The sequence below is a fragment of the Somniosus microcephalus genome, chromosome 11, assembly GCF_052327205.1.
Source record: "Somniosus microcephalus isolate GS21.2 chromosome 11, FLI_Smic_1.0, whole genome shotgun sequence".
NCBI lineage: Eukaryota > Metazoa > Chordata > Chondrichthyes > Squaliformes > Somniosidae > Somniosus > Somniosus microcephalus.
Genome location: NC_140997.1, coordinates 46,243,359 through 46,258,192, shown reverse-complemented (window position 1 = coordinate 46,258,192; position 14,834 = coordinate 46,243,359). Strand labels below are relative to the sequence as shown.

The 14,834-nt window shown below is 49.6% G+C and overlaps 1 protein-coding gene across 3 annotated transcripts in view; it reads left to right on the top strand.

The window, feature by feature from the left end:
- Positions 1–454: 454 nt before the first annotated feature.
- Positions 455–14,834, top strand: part of ccdc78 (coiled-coil domain containing 78) — a 666,657-nt gene continuing 652,277 nt past the window's right edge. The window contains exons 1-2 of one of the 3 annotated variants that reach the window (XM_086000594.1): positions 455–573; positions 11,616–11,746. In XM_086000594.1, the coding sequence (XP_085856720.1) occupies positions 11,625–11,746 (122 nt within the window). In that variant the 5' untranslated portion in view covers positions 455–573; positions 11,616–11,624. The remainder of the gene's footprint in view (positions 574–11,615; positions 11,747–14,834) is intronic. The other 2 variants (XR_015079939.1, XM_086000593.1) reach the window with 2 other exon arrangements.

Below are 14,834 nucleotides of genomic sequence, written 5' to 3'. Positions count from 1 at the left end.
TTTTTTGAATAGTGGGGTAACATTAGCTACCCTCCAATCCATGGTTTAGGTTTAGGCAGGGAATTCCAAAGCTTATGGCCTAGGCAACAGAAGGCACGGCCACCAATGGTTGAGCGATTGTAATCAGGGATGCTCAAGAGGGCAGATTTAGAGGAGTGCAGATATCTCGGAAGGGGGGGTGGCCGAAGGAGATTACAGAGATAGGGACAAGTCCCCCGACAAGGACGCACCTAACCAAGGCCAGAGAGTTTAGGCGCAGGCTGGCAAGAACGAGGGTTCAGAGCTTAATTCTTCTCATGAAGGTGCTTTTTTTTCTTGTGGCATAAATTCCACTGAGCTCTGTCTTACAGTTGGGATTGTGGATCAGCCCTCCTAGGGGGCCCCAGAGAGCAGAGAGAGTCTACAGCAGCTGCACTGTCTCTCTGCTCTCTTCCACTGAAGTTAGGAGGTGGAGCTCACTTTGCTTCACAGTGTTACCAGGGTAACAGCAGAACACATATTACACGTTGCAGTGGCTCTGGAAGTCAGGAAATAAAAGCAAAAAGGTTAAAACCTTCACAGACAAGCTCAAAGGTAAGGTTGGATATATTTGTGTTAAATTCCAGTCAAGCTGCTTAACATAGTGCTCCATAATATCTGACTGTTGAAACAGGCAGGAAATCGCCAAAGAATTGTTATGATACGACAGTCGACTGTAACCCTCAAGTAATGGAATATGTTTACTCTAGGATTCAGTAAGCTCTGACCGTTTGGGAATTACATTTAAGTGTTTTTGTACGGACAGGTCAGCCAGAATTTTGACCTTGGAGTCGGGGCAGGTGCGTGCGGGTCACGTAGAGCGTTTTGCACTGTGCGTTTAACTCAATTACATCAATTGAAACAGTCATGCGGGTTTCCCGGCCAATTAACTGGAGCGGGTCTGATGACGTCACCGATGGCTCGCATTCAGCTCAGGTATTTAAAGGAGCCGTGCGCACATCACAGTTGAAGGTTGTTGGAGGAGGCAGGCAGGCAGGTAGGTGGTTGGGAGAGGGGGCTATTGCTATATTTCGAAGAGATTTGTGTGGGTGCAAGCAAGGATGAAGTCACAGCGACAGAAGGCTGTGCCAAAGGTTCGCCGATGCCTCCCCAGAAGTCCTGGTCCAGGGAGTTAGAGGACGCAGGGAGGCCCTATTCCCTGGCAGTGGCAGGAAAAGAGCAGCCAAAGAAACCAAGAGGGCACGGCTGGAAATCGCCCAAGAAGTGAGCAGCAGGGGTGTTGTCAGCTGCTCCTGGATTCAATGCTGCAAAAGATCCTAGAAATTCAGTTGTTAGCGCCGGCCGCTAGCGCCTTAGGAGGAGGAGAAGTGGGGCGCTAAGCGGCTAGCGCCTGGGCACGGCGCGATCTGCGCCTCTCGCGAACTTCACTCAAGATTTAGCGGCGGCGCAAAACCGCAGCGCCGGCTCAGCTGCACGCGCAGATCCTGACGTCATTTCATGGTGCAACGCCCTTGGTGCGCCCCGAACCGGAACTTCAGTGGCGCCGCCCTTCTGTGCGCCTGGCGCCCCCAGCGACTGGTAGAGGGGAACGGTTCCCAGTCACTGCGGGGCGCGGGGGGCGCTATTTAAAGGGGACTCCTCCTGCATTATAAGTGGCAGCCATTTTGTGGCAATCCTTCTGTGTGAGAGACGGATATTTGGAGAGAGACAAAGGGAGAGAGCTTTCTGCTTTGACTCAGCGCTCGCACAGGTACTTCTGGCTTCAGGCCAGAGCTTTGCACTTGGATTTAACTTTCAATGCCATAGCCTTGAGTCGCCACATATAATGGGGGCTGCAATGGGTGGAAATGTTGGCTTACTGCATTGCATTCAAAGGGCTCAGAGACGCCGTGAGAGAGTGCCAGTCATGGGCAGATGGAGAAGGGCCAACAGGCGTTGGCACAGGAGGCCTTACCCACCCAGGGTATACCGCCAGCAGTTCTCATATCTGAACATGTCTGAGGAGCAGTGTGTTCGGAGGCTGCGATTCAGAAGGGAGGTGGTCACTGAGATCTGCCACCTGCTTCGCAGAGATCTGCAGCCACAGCTGAGGAGCAGGACGTCTCTGTCGGTGGCAGTGAAGGTGACGGTGGCTCTCAACTTCTATGCCACCGGCTCCTTCCAATCCGCTACTGGGGACATTGCCAACATCTCCCAGTTCGCGGTACATTGCTGCATCCGCCAGGTGATCAATGCCCTTTTCAGAAGGAGACGTCAGTACATCTCCTTCCCCATGACCCTGGACAAGCAGCAAGAGCGTGCAATGGGATTTGGAGGAATAGCGGGCTTCCCCATGGTTCAGGGCGCCATTGACTGCACGCATGTGGCTTTGCGGGCACCTCTAGAGAATGCCGAGGATTACCGCAACCGGAAGGGCTGCCATTCGTTCAATGTCCAGTTGGTGTGTGACCAAGGGCAGCTCATACTAGCTGTCAATGCCCGCTTTCCAGGCAGCAGCCACGATGCCTTCATCCTGCGCCAGACTTCTGTGGCAGACATTTTCGAAGCCCAGGTTCACCCACGAGGATGGCTTCTCGGGGACAAAGGCTATCCTTTGTGCACCTGGCTGATGACCCCGCTCCATGCGCCCAGCACCCCTGCTGAAGAGCGATACAATGACAGCCATCAAGCTACCAGGAACATCACTGAGCACACAATCGGCGTGCTCAAGCAACGGTTTCGTTGTCTGGACCATTCCAGAGGAGCCCTACAGTACTCGCCTGAGCGAGTCTCCCATTTCATTGTAGTCTGCTGCATGCTGCACAACCTGGCTATCCTCAGGACTCAGCCACTGCCAGCAGACATTGGAGGAGGAGGAGGAGGAGGAGGAGCACCAAGACGGGAGGGAGGCACAAAGTGCAAGGGCCGTCCGTCGGCGGCTTATTGCAACTCGGTTCTAGGCCCCCTCTCAGGGAATGGCTTGTGCCAATGAAAGAACATGAATGGAGCCGCTCCGCAAGCCCTCAGCTGGTCAAGGCAACAAATAGTTCAAAGTGTAAACATGGACAAGGTGATTAAAGAAAATTTTTAACTGTGCAAACTCTGTGCCCTTCCCGCATGACAAACTAATTCAGATAAACCCCCCAAAAAACAGTCAGAGACATAACTGGCTCTCACAACCTTCAGAAAATGAGAAAAACAGTTAAACAAAAATGACCATGATCCTCGGCCTTCATATAAAAAACAAACACAACAGTCTCGGCCTTCATATATAAAAAAAACATCCTCGGCCTTCATATATAAACACAACATTTGGCCACACCTTCTACTTTTTCCCCTGTGAGGGTGATCTGCCTTGCTTCCGCAAATGGCCCCTTCCCGCCCTGCAGCTCCTCCTCAATGGGACCCCAGTGGCTGCAGCAAGGCTTGGGGAAGGCTGCTGAGTGTCAGATGGTGAGATGCCAGATGCCCTTGGGGGACGGCCTGGACCAGCTCAGGGCCTGGAGGGCCCGGCTGCTGACTGCTCCAACTCTGCTTGGGCGGCAGCAGTCTGTCCTACGGGTGGTGGCAGCTGCAGTGGAGGAGTGGCAGTGTTGGCTGCAGGAATGCTGCCAACCTGACAGAGCACAGGCACTCCCTGGTCGGCTGATACACTGGCACTCGCACGGGCCAGCACTGCAGCATGTGCAGCAACCTGCTGAAGCACAGACTGCTGGGCTGCTGCGGCGTGGCGAGGGCCCCAGCGATGCCTGGCCGATCCAGCGAGGGTGGCAGCAGTTAGTGCCCATGTGGCCCTGATCTGTGTCTGCATCAGACCAGCCAGTGAATGCACAGCACGACTGAGCACTTGGCTGGAAGCCGCCTGTGATGCAGCGAAGTCCTGCTGACTCCTAGCCTGTGCTGCCGCGAAGTCCTGCAGACTCCTTGCCTGTGCTGCACTGAATTCTTGCAGACTCCTGGCCTGTACTGCCCTGAATTCCTGAGCACTCCTTGCCAGTGACTCTATGAAGTCAGGCATCCTTGCCACTGCAGCCATGAGCTCAGTGTGCCTGCGCTCAGCCTGGGCGCCCATTTCACCAAGGAGCCGCGCCTCCTCTGCGCTCGCCGTAGCAGGACTGGAGGCCGCACTCACCCTCCGGGGAGAAGGCCGCCGAGCTTCCCCACCCCTCCCGCGTTGCTGCAGCCCGCTGGGCCCCGGAGCTTCACTCTCCTCAGACCCTTCCCCCCTGCTCCCCTCCAGGGAAGACGTGTCCCCATCATGGCCATGGGCTGCCTCGACTGAGGGTGGCGCTGATGGGCCAGCTTCCTCTTCCTCCTCCTCGAATTCAGAATCACTGACAGTGGCAGCTTGAGGGCCCGGCTCCTCACCTGGCGAATCAGCATCTGAAAGCAGGAAGGCACAAGAGTAGCTTTAGAGTGAGGACAGGGCAGCAGCGAGGGAGGCATGAGTGCTGCTATGCACTGCATTGGTTCGATAGTGGCAAAGGGTGCTGGTGTGAGGCACAAGTGGAAAGAGAGAGGTCAAAAAGGTGATGACCTTACCATTGCTGTCCAGAACAGGGTCGGCATCTCCACTGGTGATGGGGCCAATCAGCCGGCCTGCCATAATGCGCTCCACACGCTGCTCCAAGTCGCTGAGCTCTTTGAGGTCAGGACAGCCTCCCCTGGTCCGTCGCTGCTGCCTGCGATTGTGGGCCAGCTTGCCCTGCAAGAGAAAGGACGGCCTCTAAGTACAGTGTCAAGCCCTGATCTTGCCTGCACTGCCTCCCATGGTGGAATAGCCCTGACAGTGTCAAGCCCTGATCTTGCCTGCACTGCCTCCCATGGTGGAATAGCCCTGACAGTGTCAAGCCCTCATTTTACCTGCACTGCCTCCCATGGTGGAATAGCCCTGACAGTGTCAAGCCCTCATCTTGCCTGCACTGCCTCCGATGGTGGAATAGCCCTGACAGTGTCAAGCCCTCATCTTGCCTGCACTGCCTCCGATGGTGGAATAGCCCTGACAGTGTCAAGCCCTCATCTTGCCTGCACTGCCTCCCATGGTGGAATAGCCCTGACAGTGTGTAAAGTGCTGAATGTGCATGTGATTTTCATGAGAGTCCCATAGCTCTTGGATGAGGGCTGGGCATTGGGGCTTTCAGGTCCCTTTGGCCAGAAACTGAGGTGCACGTGCAGGGATGAACAGGATAGTGGAAAGGGTACTCACCCTGACAACCGGAGTGAGGTCGTTGAACTTTTTCCTGCATTGAAGTGGAGTCCTGGCAACCATGCTGTTGGTGGTCACCCTGTTTGCCACCTCCCTCCAGGCTTTTCGGTATTCGCTGGGAAGCGACCTTCTCCCACTGTCAGGGAAGAGGACAGGACGCCTGTGCTCTACTGTGCCAACCAGTAGCCTCAGGGCACCCACGCTGAAGCGCTCTGCTTGCTCCCTAGCCTTCTGCATGGTCCTGGGCGTAGAAATAATGATCCAGCAATGGTCAGGCCTTGCTTCAGGGCTGCAGTGTGCAGGGCGTGGCAGCCAAACAATTCCACCCTCCCCCTTTAAGAGCTGACTGGCGCCAGCGTGTCTGCCTTCAATCAACAACTCGCCACACCTGCGCTGTGCCCGCCCTCGGTGTTAGCGCCTCGGCTCGCCGGCTTAGCGCCTTATGATAGTCGTGCATCGCCTGCTTTAGCGCAGCAGCAACCTCTTGGGGCGATGCAACTCAATTTCGGCGAAGGTGGCGCTAAGTTGCGCTGGGTGCTAAATTTAGCGAATGCCCGGCTGTAGCACCCCAAACGTGGCAATACTGAATTTCTAGGCCTTAATGATCTCATGAGGTCAGGAAAGGTGAGTACAATGCCACATTCAACTACATCCTGATGTGCGTGTCACCCCAACCCCATCACTCTGCCTTCCCAAGCCTACTCCTGCACATCACTCCTCACACCAACCTACTTTGCAGGTCCACCCATCCCTCACTGTCTATGTACCTACTTACATCCCCATCTGACTATCCACCACTGACACTCGCCCTCATCCTAATGCAATCCTACAAAGTAATGCCACAGAAGGAGGCCATTTGGCAATGGCACGCCACTCCCTCATAGTCACCCTCTACAGATGTAGCCCATCCGTCCCTTGTACTCATTCCATTACGCTCACTCAAAGTTCTCCTCTTTCCCTCCTTGGAAAAAAGAGTGCAGAACAGGAGAGAAAGAGAGAGAACTGACCATAAAGAAGAATACCCTCAGTCAACTAGTCCTGGGACTCAATAAAGTAACTAATAACAATACTAACAATAACCAGCCCCAGGACAGTGACAGGGTAACACAAAGAATTCGACCCAACACAATCGTCGCTAAGCAAAAGGAAAAATATCTGTCATATTGGGCAGAAACAACAAAAACCCAAAGCAAACTCAATTGCTACTTGGCCCTAAACAGACAATACAACATAGCTGATTACCTGACCATGGTAAAGGATAACAAACTGAGAAGAACCTTGACAAGGTACAGACTTAGCGAACATAGCCTAGCGATCGAAAAAGGCAGACACAGGCAGACCAGGCTGCCAAGAGAAGACAGGATATGCTCTCACTGCAGTCAGGGAGTAGTTGAGACAGAGATGCACTTCCTCACAGCCTGTGGAAAATATCAGGGCATCAGAGAGAATTTCTATCAAAAATTCTCACAAATATGCCCTGAATTCAGAAATCTGACTGACAACCAAAAACTCCCATTCCTACTGGGGGAGGAGAGAAGCTGTGTAACACTGGCGGCACACTATGTTACAGCTTGCCATGAACAGAGGGACAACCAGTAAACTAAGACAAGAGTATATATAAACAAAGCAAAAATATATTTATAAACTCAGGGATATACCTGTTTATACACTGTATGAATGGAACCGCGTTTATGTGTTCAACCATAAATGTATTTTGATGCTTTGGCAACATAAGATGTACCTTATCATGCCAATAAAGCGATTTGTATTGTATTGTATTATTGAGAACCAAAGGTGGCCCTCCAATATATACAAGTTTGATGCCAGCAGAGGAGGAGGCTTTCGAAATAAGTGGAGTGACAGAGCTGCTATCGGTAAGTTATGGAAAAAGGGGGACCTCCCAGCAACCTGGTGACAGAATTTAATATCCCACATGGCGTACAACAGTCACTCATGGTGACTGATGTCAGCAGCCAGTGAAATATCATCATGTGCATAATGGTAACGTTACACATTCTTATCATAAGAGGTCTAATTCATGCCTTTACTCTCCCACAGGTGCATCAAGTGCCCCCCCCCACTGTCCAGCTGGAGGAGGAAGACGACTCCTCAGAGGAAGCTCCATTCTCTGAGGGTGCACCGTCATCAGACCCAAGAGCACCCAGCATCAGCACAAATACACACGTCAGTGGGTCTAGCGAGACATAGAGTAGTGTTGTCACCTGGTGTCTCACAATTCACAAGTGAGTAAGAGCAGATGGTGGCGACAGGGACAGCAGTGGAAACTCCTCACCGGAGTGCACAGGACGCTCCAAGCTCTGATCAGCTGAACGCAGATGCTGAATCTCGGGGGCCGTCGGCGAAGAGGTTGATCTTGGAGGAGCAGCAACAAATGCACGAGGCTCTGGCGGCTTTTCCAGCTGCAATGTGCGTGATTGTAGGGAGAATGGAGGGATCCATCTCCAAAATAAGCAGCGCCATATCGCAGGTGATGGTGACGATGTGCTCTTCCATGGAAAGGATGGCCACCTGCATGGAGCAGCTAATGCGCCAGTCAAAGGAATCCATGCTAGCTGTGAACAATGGCTTGCAGACTCTTAATGGACTCCTCTCTAGAAGGGATACCAACATAGACTTAGGCGTTCATCACCCCACTGATGTGCAGCAAGTTGCTCTCCAGCTCCTTGCTAGCAGGGAATTGCGGGTGGCCCAAGAGAGGGATGATGGTGAGAGGTTACATGGAAATGGGGGCCTGTCTCAAAGCGCTCCCACTTCTCCCCCATTGCTTCCCCTCAGTCAGAGCCCCACATGCTGCCTCAGATCCTGATGACCGAGTCTGCCCCTGCACAGTTGCAGGAGGAGCAGTCTTTGGCGGGGCCCTCACATGCCTTAAAACCCAGAGGACATCCGCCAAAAGTGTCTAACCAGTCAGAGCAAGCCTGCCTCTACATCTGCTGAAGCAACATGGGTTGCACCTCGTACAAGCACTCGGAAAAGAAAAAAGGCACAATTGTAGATGCACAAGGGTATACACATGGGTGTTTGCCAAAATGTTACTGTTAAGTTTCAGTTCTATTTATGACGCACATAAATGTATTTCCACCACTTTCCCATCTTGTCCACCTTTGCCCGCTACCTGGGAAGTGGCCTTGTCAGTTGGAGTGAATGGTGAGACATTACTTAACCTCGAGCAGTGGGTGTTTGGTTGACAGGAATGGTTTGGTCATTTTAGGATTGCTTTGTGGTGTTGGTGGGGGGTGGGGGGCAGTGGAGGGGGGGGGAGTTGGTACAGCACCTGGGAGCCAGATGGGTGCATTGGTGCAACTTATGTACATCGGGCCATTATGAGGCCCTCCCAGTGCCATCTCCACCTCAGGTTCCTCCTCCTCCTGCTCCCCCTCGTGTTCCACCTGCTCCTCCTCCTCCTCCTCTGAAGAGGCTCTGCGCTCTGCGCCTTGCTCCTCCTGCAGCTCCAATCCTTGCTGCTGCGCTGTGTTGTGCAGCGCGCAGCAGACAACGGCGATTCTGGCGACCCTGGCTGGTGCGTACTGAAGGGCTCCTCCAGATCTGTCAAGGCATTTGAAGCGCATCTTCAGCATGTCGATTGTTTGCTCTATGACACATCTGGTGGACATGTGGCTTTCATTATAGCGCTCCTCGGCCTCATTGCTTGGCCTCCTCAAGAGTGTCATCAGCCACGTCTTCATTGGATAGCCCTTGTCTCCAAGCAGCCAACCGGAAAGTATGTTTGGGAGTGCGAAGAACTGAGGGAGGGTGGACTGGTGCAGGACGAAAGAGTCATGACAGTTCCCTGTGAATCTGGCACACACACGCACGATGATATTTTTCTGGTTGCAGGCGAGCTGCACATTGAGGGAGTGGAAGCCCTTGCAGTTCACAAACACTCCTGGGTGTTGATGGGGTGCCTGGATGGCCACATGTGTGCAGTCGACAATGCCAACCCTCTATCCATGCTAATATATTACCTCCAACCCCGTGAGCTCTTATCTTGTGTAGTAACGTTTTATGTGGCACCTTATCAAATGCCTTCTGGAAATGTAAATACACTACATCTACTGGTTCTCCTTTATCCACCCTGCTCATTACATCCTCAAAGAACTCCAGCAAATTTGTCAAACACGATTTCCCTTTCATAAAACCATGCTGACTCTGCTTGATTGTATTTTGATTTTCTAAATGTCTTGCTACTGCTTCCTTAATAATGGACTCCAGCATTTTCCCAATGACAGATGTTAGGCTAACTGGTCTATAGTTTCCTGCTTTCTGTCTCCCTCCTTTCTTGGGTGTTACATTTGCAGTTTTCCAATCCATTGGGTCCTCTCCAGAGACCAGGAAGATTACAACCAATGCATCCACTATCTCTGCAGCCACTTCTTTTAAGACCTTAGGATGCAGGCCATCAGGTCCAGGGGACTTTCCACCTTTAGTCACATTATTGTGCCTAGTACTGTACCCTAGTGATAGTGATTGTTTTAAGTTCCTCCCTCCCGATAGCCACTTGATTATCAATTATTATTGGGATGCTTTTAGTGTCTTTTACCGTGAAGACCGATACAAAATATTTGTTCTAAGTCTCTGCCATTTCCCTGTTTCCCATTATCAATTCCCCAGTCTCATCCTCTAAGGGACCAACATTTACTTTAGCTACTCTCTTCCTTTTTATATACCTGTAGAAGCTCTTACTGTCTGTTTTTATATTTCTTGCTAGTGTACTCTCATAATCTATCTTCTTCCTCTTTATTATTTATTAAGTCGTCCTTTGCTGGTTTCTAAAAAATTCCCAATCCTCTGGCCTACCACTAATCTTCGCAACATTGTGTGCCTTTGTTTTCAATTTGATACATCCTTGCCTTCCTTAGTTAGCCATGGATGGTTCATCCTTCTCTTAGAGTCTTTCTTTCTCACTGGAATGTATCTTTGTTGAGAGTTATGAAATATCTCCTTCCACTGCTTATCTACCGTCTTACCCTTTAATCTATTTCCCCAGTCCACTTTAGCCAACTCTGTCTTCATACCTTTGTAATTGCCTTTATTTAAGTTCAGGACACTAGTTTGAGACCCAAGTTTCTCACACTCAAACTGAATTTGAAACCACACATTAAAAAAGCCTCTTAAGGGTCTTGCAATAAGCCGTTAAGTACCTCAATGAGATCGCCCACCTTGCCTGAGCAGGTCAGTGGGGCGCGTTAAATGCAGAAGTGGGCGGGATGATGGCGGGTTCCAAACGCGCTGTCAATTTTAGCGCTTTTAACAGCAGACCCGCCCCCAAATCTGCACGCTGTGCAAGGTAAATATTCCATCCGTGATCTCCAAATATGTTTCTAAGTCTGGTTTGGACTAATTTTATCTGAGGCACTGTACAAAGACTGTCTCTGTACAGGTGGTTTCAAGATAGCTTTCACTTCGCTTCCCAAAGTCTGTACGCAATGCCGGGGTGAATCTTCTTGAGGAACTCCCTCCCTTCCACACAGAAGTTCAAATACCGGAATAACCATCAGCTGCTCAGGCGGGTCATTGGTACCTGCATTGGTCAAGAATTCGTCTCTGGAATTGCTCGCATCATATCTGCCCCCAGGATGTTGCTGAAACTGATCGAGTTCCACTTCCAATTGAGTTCCTGGAAAACTCAGCTCTCCTGACAAATAAACCCATGATCCACTGCTTCAAACTCTCTGGCGAGGAAACAGTCAAATTCACATGAAGTGAGCAGTGTCTGGTTGTGACCAAATGTGGAAATGAATTTAAACCAGGAGGCTTTTTTCAACAAATAATATTCAATATCTATCTGATGTGTGAGGATATTTATGGAAGTGTAATGTATATAGAATTAAATAGACTTTAGATATCAAACAAAGTGCTGTCACTATAATGTGGGATTCAGTGTTGTGTTGGTGCTACAGGAAGGACCTGCGATTGATTGCCCACTCACTCTGCTTGTCGCACAGACCAGCTCAGAGAGATACAGTGCCACAATCTGATGGCCAGCTGCACTAATGTACTGTGCCATTAGCGACAAACAGGTTCACGCTACAGTACATTGCTCTCTTGCACCTTCTAGTGGCTGGTAACAGAACAAAGTGGTAGTGTGTTTGCTCACTACCGGCTGACCTGTGGAAATGTGAGTAACTTGGCAAAGGAGGGTGACCAAAAAGAGGGAAGAAATTTTTTTTCTTGCCATGACATCACTGTAATACTGTATTTCTAAAACATATGATGAGCTTAGATCAACCTTGAGCTAATTGAGTGACAGAACAGCTTGAGGGGCTGAATGGCCTCCTCCTGTTCCTATGTTCCTAGATGATAATTGAGTAAATTGTTCCATGTAGTCATGCCAGGATAGTGTAGTGATGAAGGAGGTTGATTTCCACAATGTGCATCCATCTATTCAATGAAAAGAATGTCACAACCAGCAATCTTTGAATGTTCATAGGCTGCGAGAATGAACATCGATGTGGTGGGGCGGATCCGACCAACTCGGAGGGCAGAACAGGGCCACAGTTTACAGACCTCGGTAGAAGGAAAGACCATCTACACGGCCTTAGGAGGAGGAGCCTCCTGCAGGTATGCCGTGGGAGCCAAGAAAGTTTCTGTCCCAAGTATGACTTTAGACATAAGAATGAGCAACTTGTCACTTTGGCAGCCTGGCAGGAAAGCCACAGTAACTTCCCTGCTCAGGCCTCAAAACTGCACGTGCTCAGAATGCACGGACATGGTTGAACCCTCTCTCCAACTGTTGTGAGGTAAAAAAATATTGAGTTCAGGCTTTTGAGGCAGGCGGCCTTTGAAGTAAAAACTTAAATAATTAAAAGACACAGGATAATTCACTGGGTAAATGTAATCATGTTATTGTGAAATATGTATTTAAAAATTTTTTTAAGGACTTTATTTTAGACATTAGAAATCTCAAGTACTGAGAAAGAAACATGATTTTTTTTCATTAATTATTTTGAGTAATTTATAGGGAAAATATATTACTGTACCACCTAATGGCATAATAGGTGATAGTGACAGGCTGATGTGGTCATTTAACATTGGAATTCCCATTAGAGCACCAACTAATGGTGTTACAGGTAATAGTCACACCTAAATGTCTCAGCTGTTGGTATATTAACATTGGAATTCTAATTGGAAATGTTTGCAATTCACCACACACACTATGCAAGATTTTTAACAAGATATAGATAGAACTAGCAGATCTTCTGTGGTGTAGCTCACTGTAAGTTGAAGGTTTTATAAGAACATAGGTGTGCTAGGTAGTATTAGTATCAGGGGCAGCCACTGGGATCTAGGAGAATTAGAAAAGGGGGCCCATGTCTGGCATTACTGGGATAGGGTCTTAACATCCATCAGTATTTTGAGTGGGGAGGGGGCGGTCTCATGGCCTGGGATGAGAGAGCTGTCCTATGAGGAGAGATTGAGTAGAATGGGCCTATACTCTCTGGAGTTTAGAAGAATGAGAGGTGATCTCATTGAAACATGTAAGATTCTGAGAAGGATTGACAGGGTAGATGCTGAGAGGCTGTTTCCCTTGGCTGGAGAGTATTGAACTAGGGATAAGGGGTCAGCCATTTAGGACTGAGATGAGGAGAAATTTCTTTACTCGGAGGGTTGTGAATCTTTGGAATTTTCTACCTCAGGATGTTCAGTCATTGAGTATATTCAAGGCTGGGATTGATAACTTTTTGGACTCTAAGGGAATCAAGGGAAATGGGGATTGGGCAGGAAAGTGGAGTTGAGGTCGAAGATCAGCCATGATCTTATTGAATGGCGGAGCAGGCTCGAGGGGCCGTATGGCCTACTCCTGCTCCAATTTCTTATGAAAGTAATGGAAAAGGGGTCTGGGGTTCTGGGCACCATTGGGGTAGGGTTCTGGGATCAGGTGGGAGAGGGGACTCAGGACCTGTGAGAATTGAGGAAGGAAATCACAGGCTCTGGAAACATGGGGGCATAATTGGGACCAGGAAGAACTGGGATCGAGAGGTTTGCAAGCACTGAGGCGAAAGCCTTGGAATTTTGGGGGTGGGGATGAAAGTCCTGTTGAGTGAAGTGATGACGTCCAGCAAGACCGGAGAAGAGTTTTGAGAGCTTGGGTGTAGTAGTTGGCACTTTGGGGGTTGCTGGTAAGAGACATTATTGGGGGAGCAGCAGGATATTGCAGCCTTGTGAGTGAATCAGACCAAAACAGTCAGAGAAATCAAGGGTGTAAATCAAACATGGCCATAGTAAATAATAATTCTAAAAGGTCTAAGAGTGTTAAAAAAACAAGCTTGAAGGCTTTGGGGGAAAAATTCAGTTGGTTGCGCCTCCCGTTAGCGCCTTAAGAGGGCGCCAAGTGGGGCGCAAAGCAACTAGCGCCCGGGCGCGGCGATGTTTGTGCCGCTCGCGAAATTAACTAGGCATTTTGCGGTGGCGCTAAACACTACCGCCACGATCTCCTGCGCTGGCAGTTTGTGACGTCATTCGAGTGCGCAACGCTCCATTAGCGCCCTGGACCGGATATTGAGTGGTGCCCCCTGCCTTACCGCCTGCCGCTAGCAACGACAGGTTGAGGGAAGCGTTATGCTGTCAGAAAGGGACTAGGGGAGCGCTATTTAAAGGCGACCACTTCCTGCCTTTTTTTGTCGGTGACATTTTTGTACCACGCATTCTGAGAGAGAGAGAGAGACTTCTGGAGAGATTCAACGCTGTGTGAAGGAGTTTTGAGTACTGAGCAGCACTTTGCAGGTTTATTTGGATTTGCCCTTCCTTGCTTCGCCAGCGCTCTGAGGTAGCACCTCGCTCCTCGGCCTTAGCGCCTTAAAAGGGGTGTGTAGTGCCTGATTTAGCGCTCCAATCACCTCCAGGGGCGATAAAAGCCAAGTTTGCTGTCGGAGGCGATAATTAGCACCAGGCGCTAAACTTTGCGCACCGCCAATAATGGCGCCCCAAATGGGGAGATACCGAATTTTTCCCCCTTTGTGTCTTAATGTGAGGAACATTCGTAATAAGGTGGGTGAATTAGCTGCGCAAATAGATGTAAACAGATATGATATAATTGGGATTACGGAGACATGGCTCAAGGGTGACCATGGCTGGGAATTCAACATCCAGGGGTATTCAATATTCAGGAAAGACAGGCAAAAAGGAAAAGGAGGTGGGGTAGCATTGCTGGTTAAAGAGGAGATTAACACAATAGTAAGGAAGGATATTAACTCTGATGATGTGGAATCTGTATGGGTAGAGCTGAGAAATACCAAGGGGCAGAAAACATTAGTGGGAGTTGTATACAGACCTCCAAACAGTAATGCTGAGGTTGGGGATGGCATTAAATGGGAAATTAGAGATGCGTGCAATAAGGGCACAGCAGTTACCATGGGTGACTTTAATCTACATATAGATTGGGCTAACCAAATTAGTAACAATACTGTGGAGGAGGAATTCCTAGAGTGTATACGGGATGGTTTCCTGGACCAATATGTCGAGGAACCAACTAGAGATCAGGCCATCTTAGACTGGGTATTATGTAATGAGAAAGGATTAATTAGCAATCTTGTTGAGTGAGGCCCCTTGGGGAGGAGCGATCATAATATGATAGAATTCTTCATTAAGATGGAGAGTGAAGTATTTGACTCAGAGACTAGGGTCCTGAATTTAAATAAAGGAAACTACG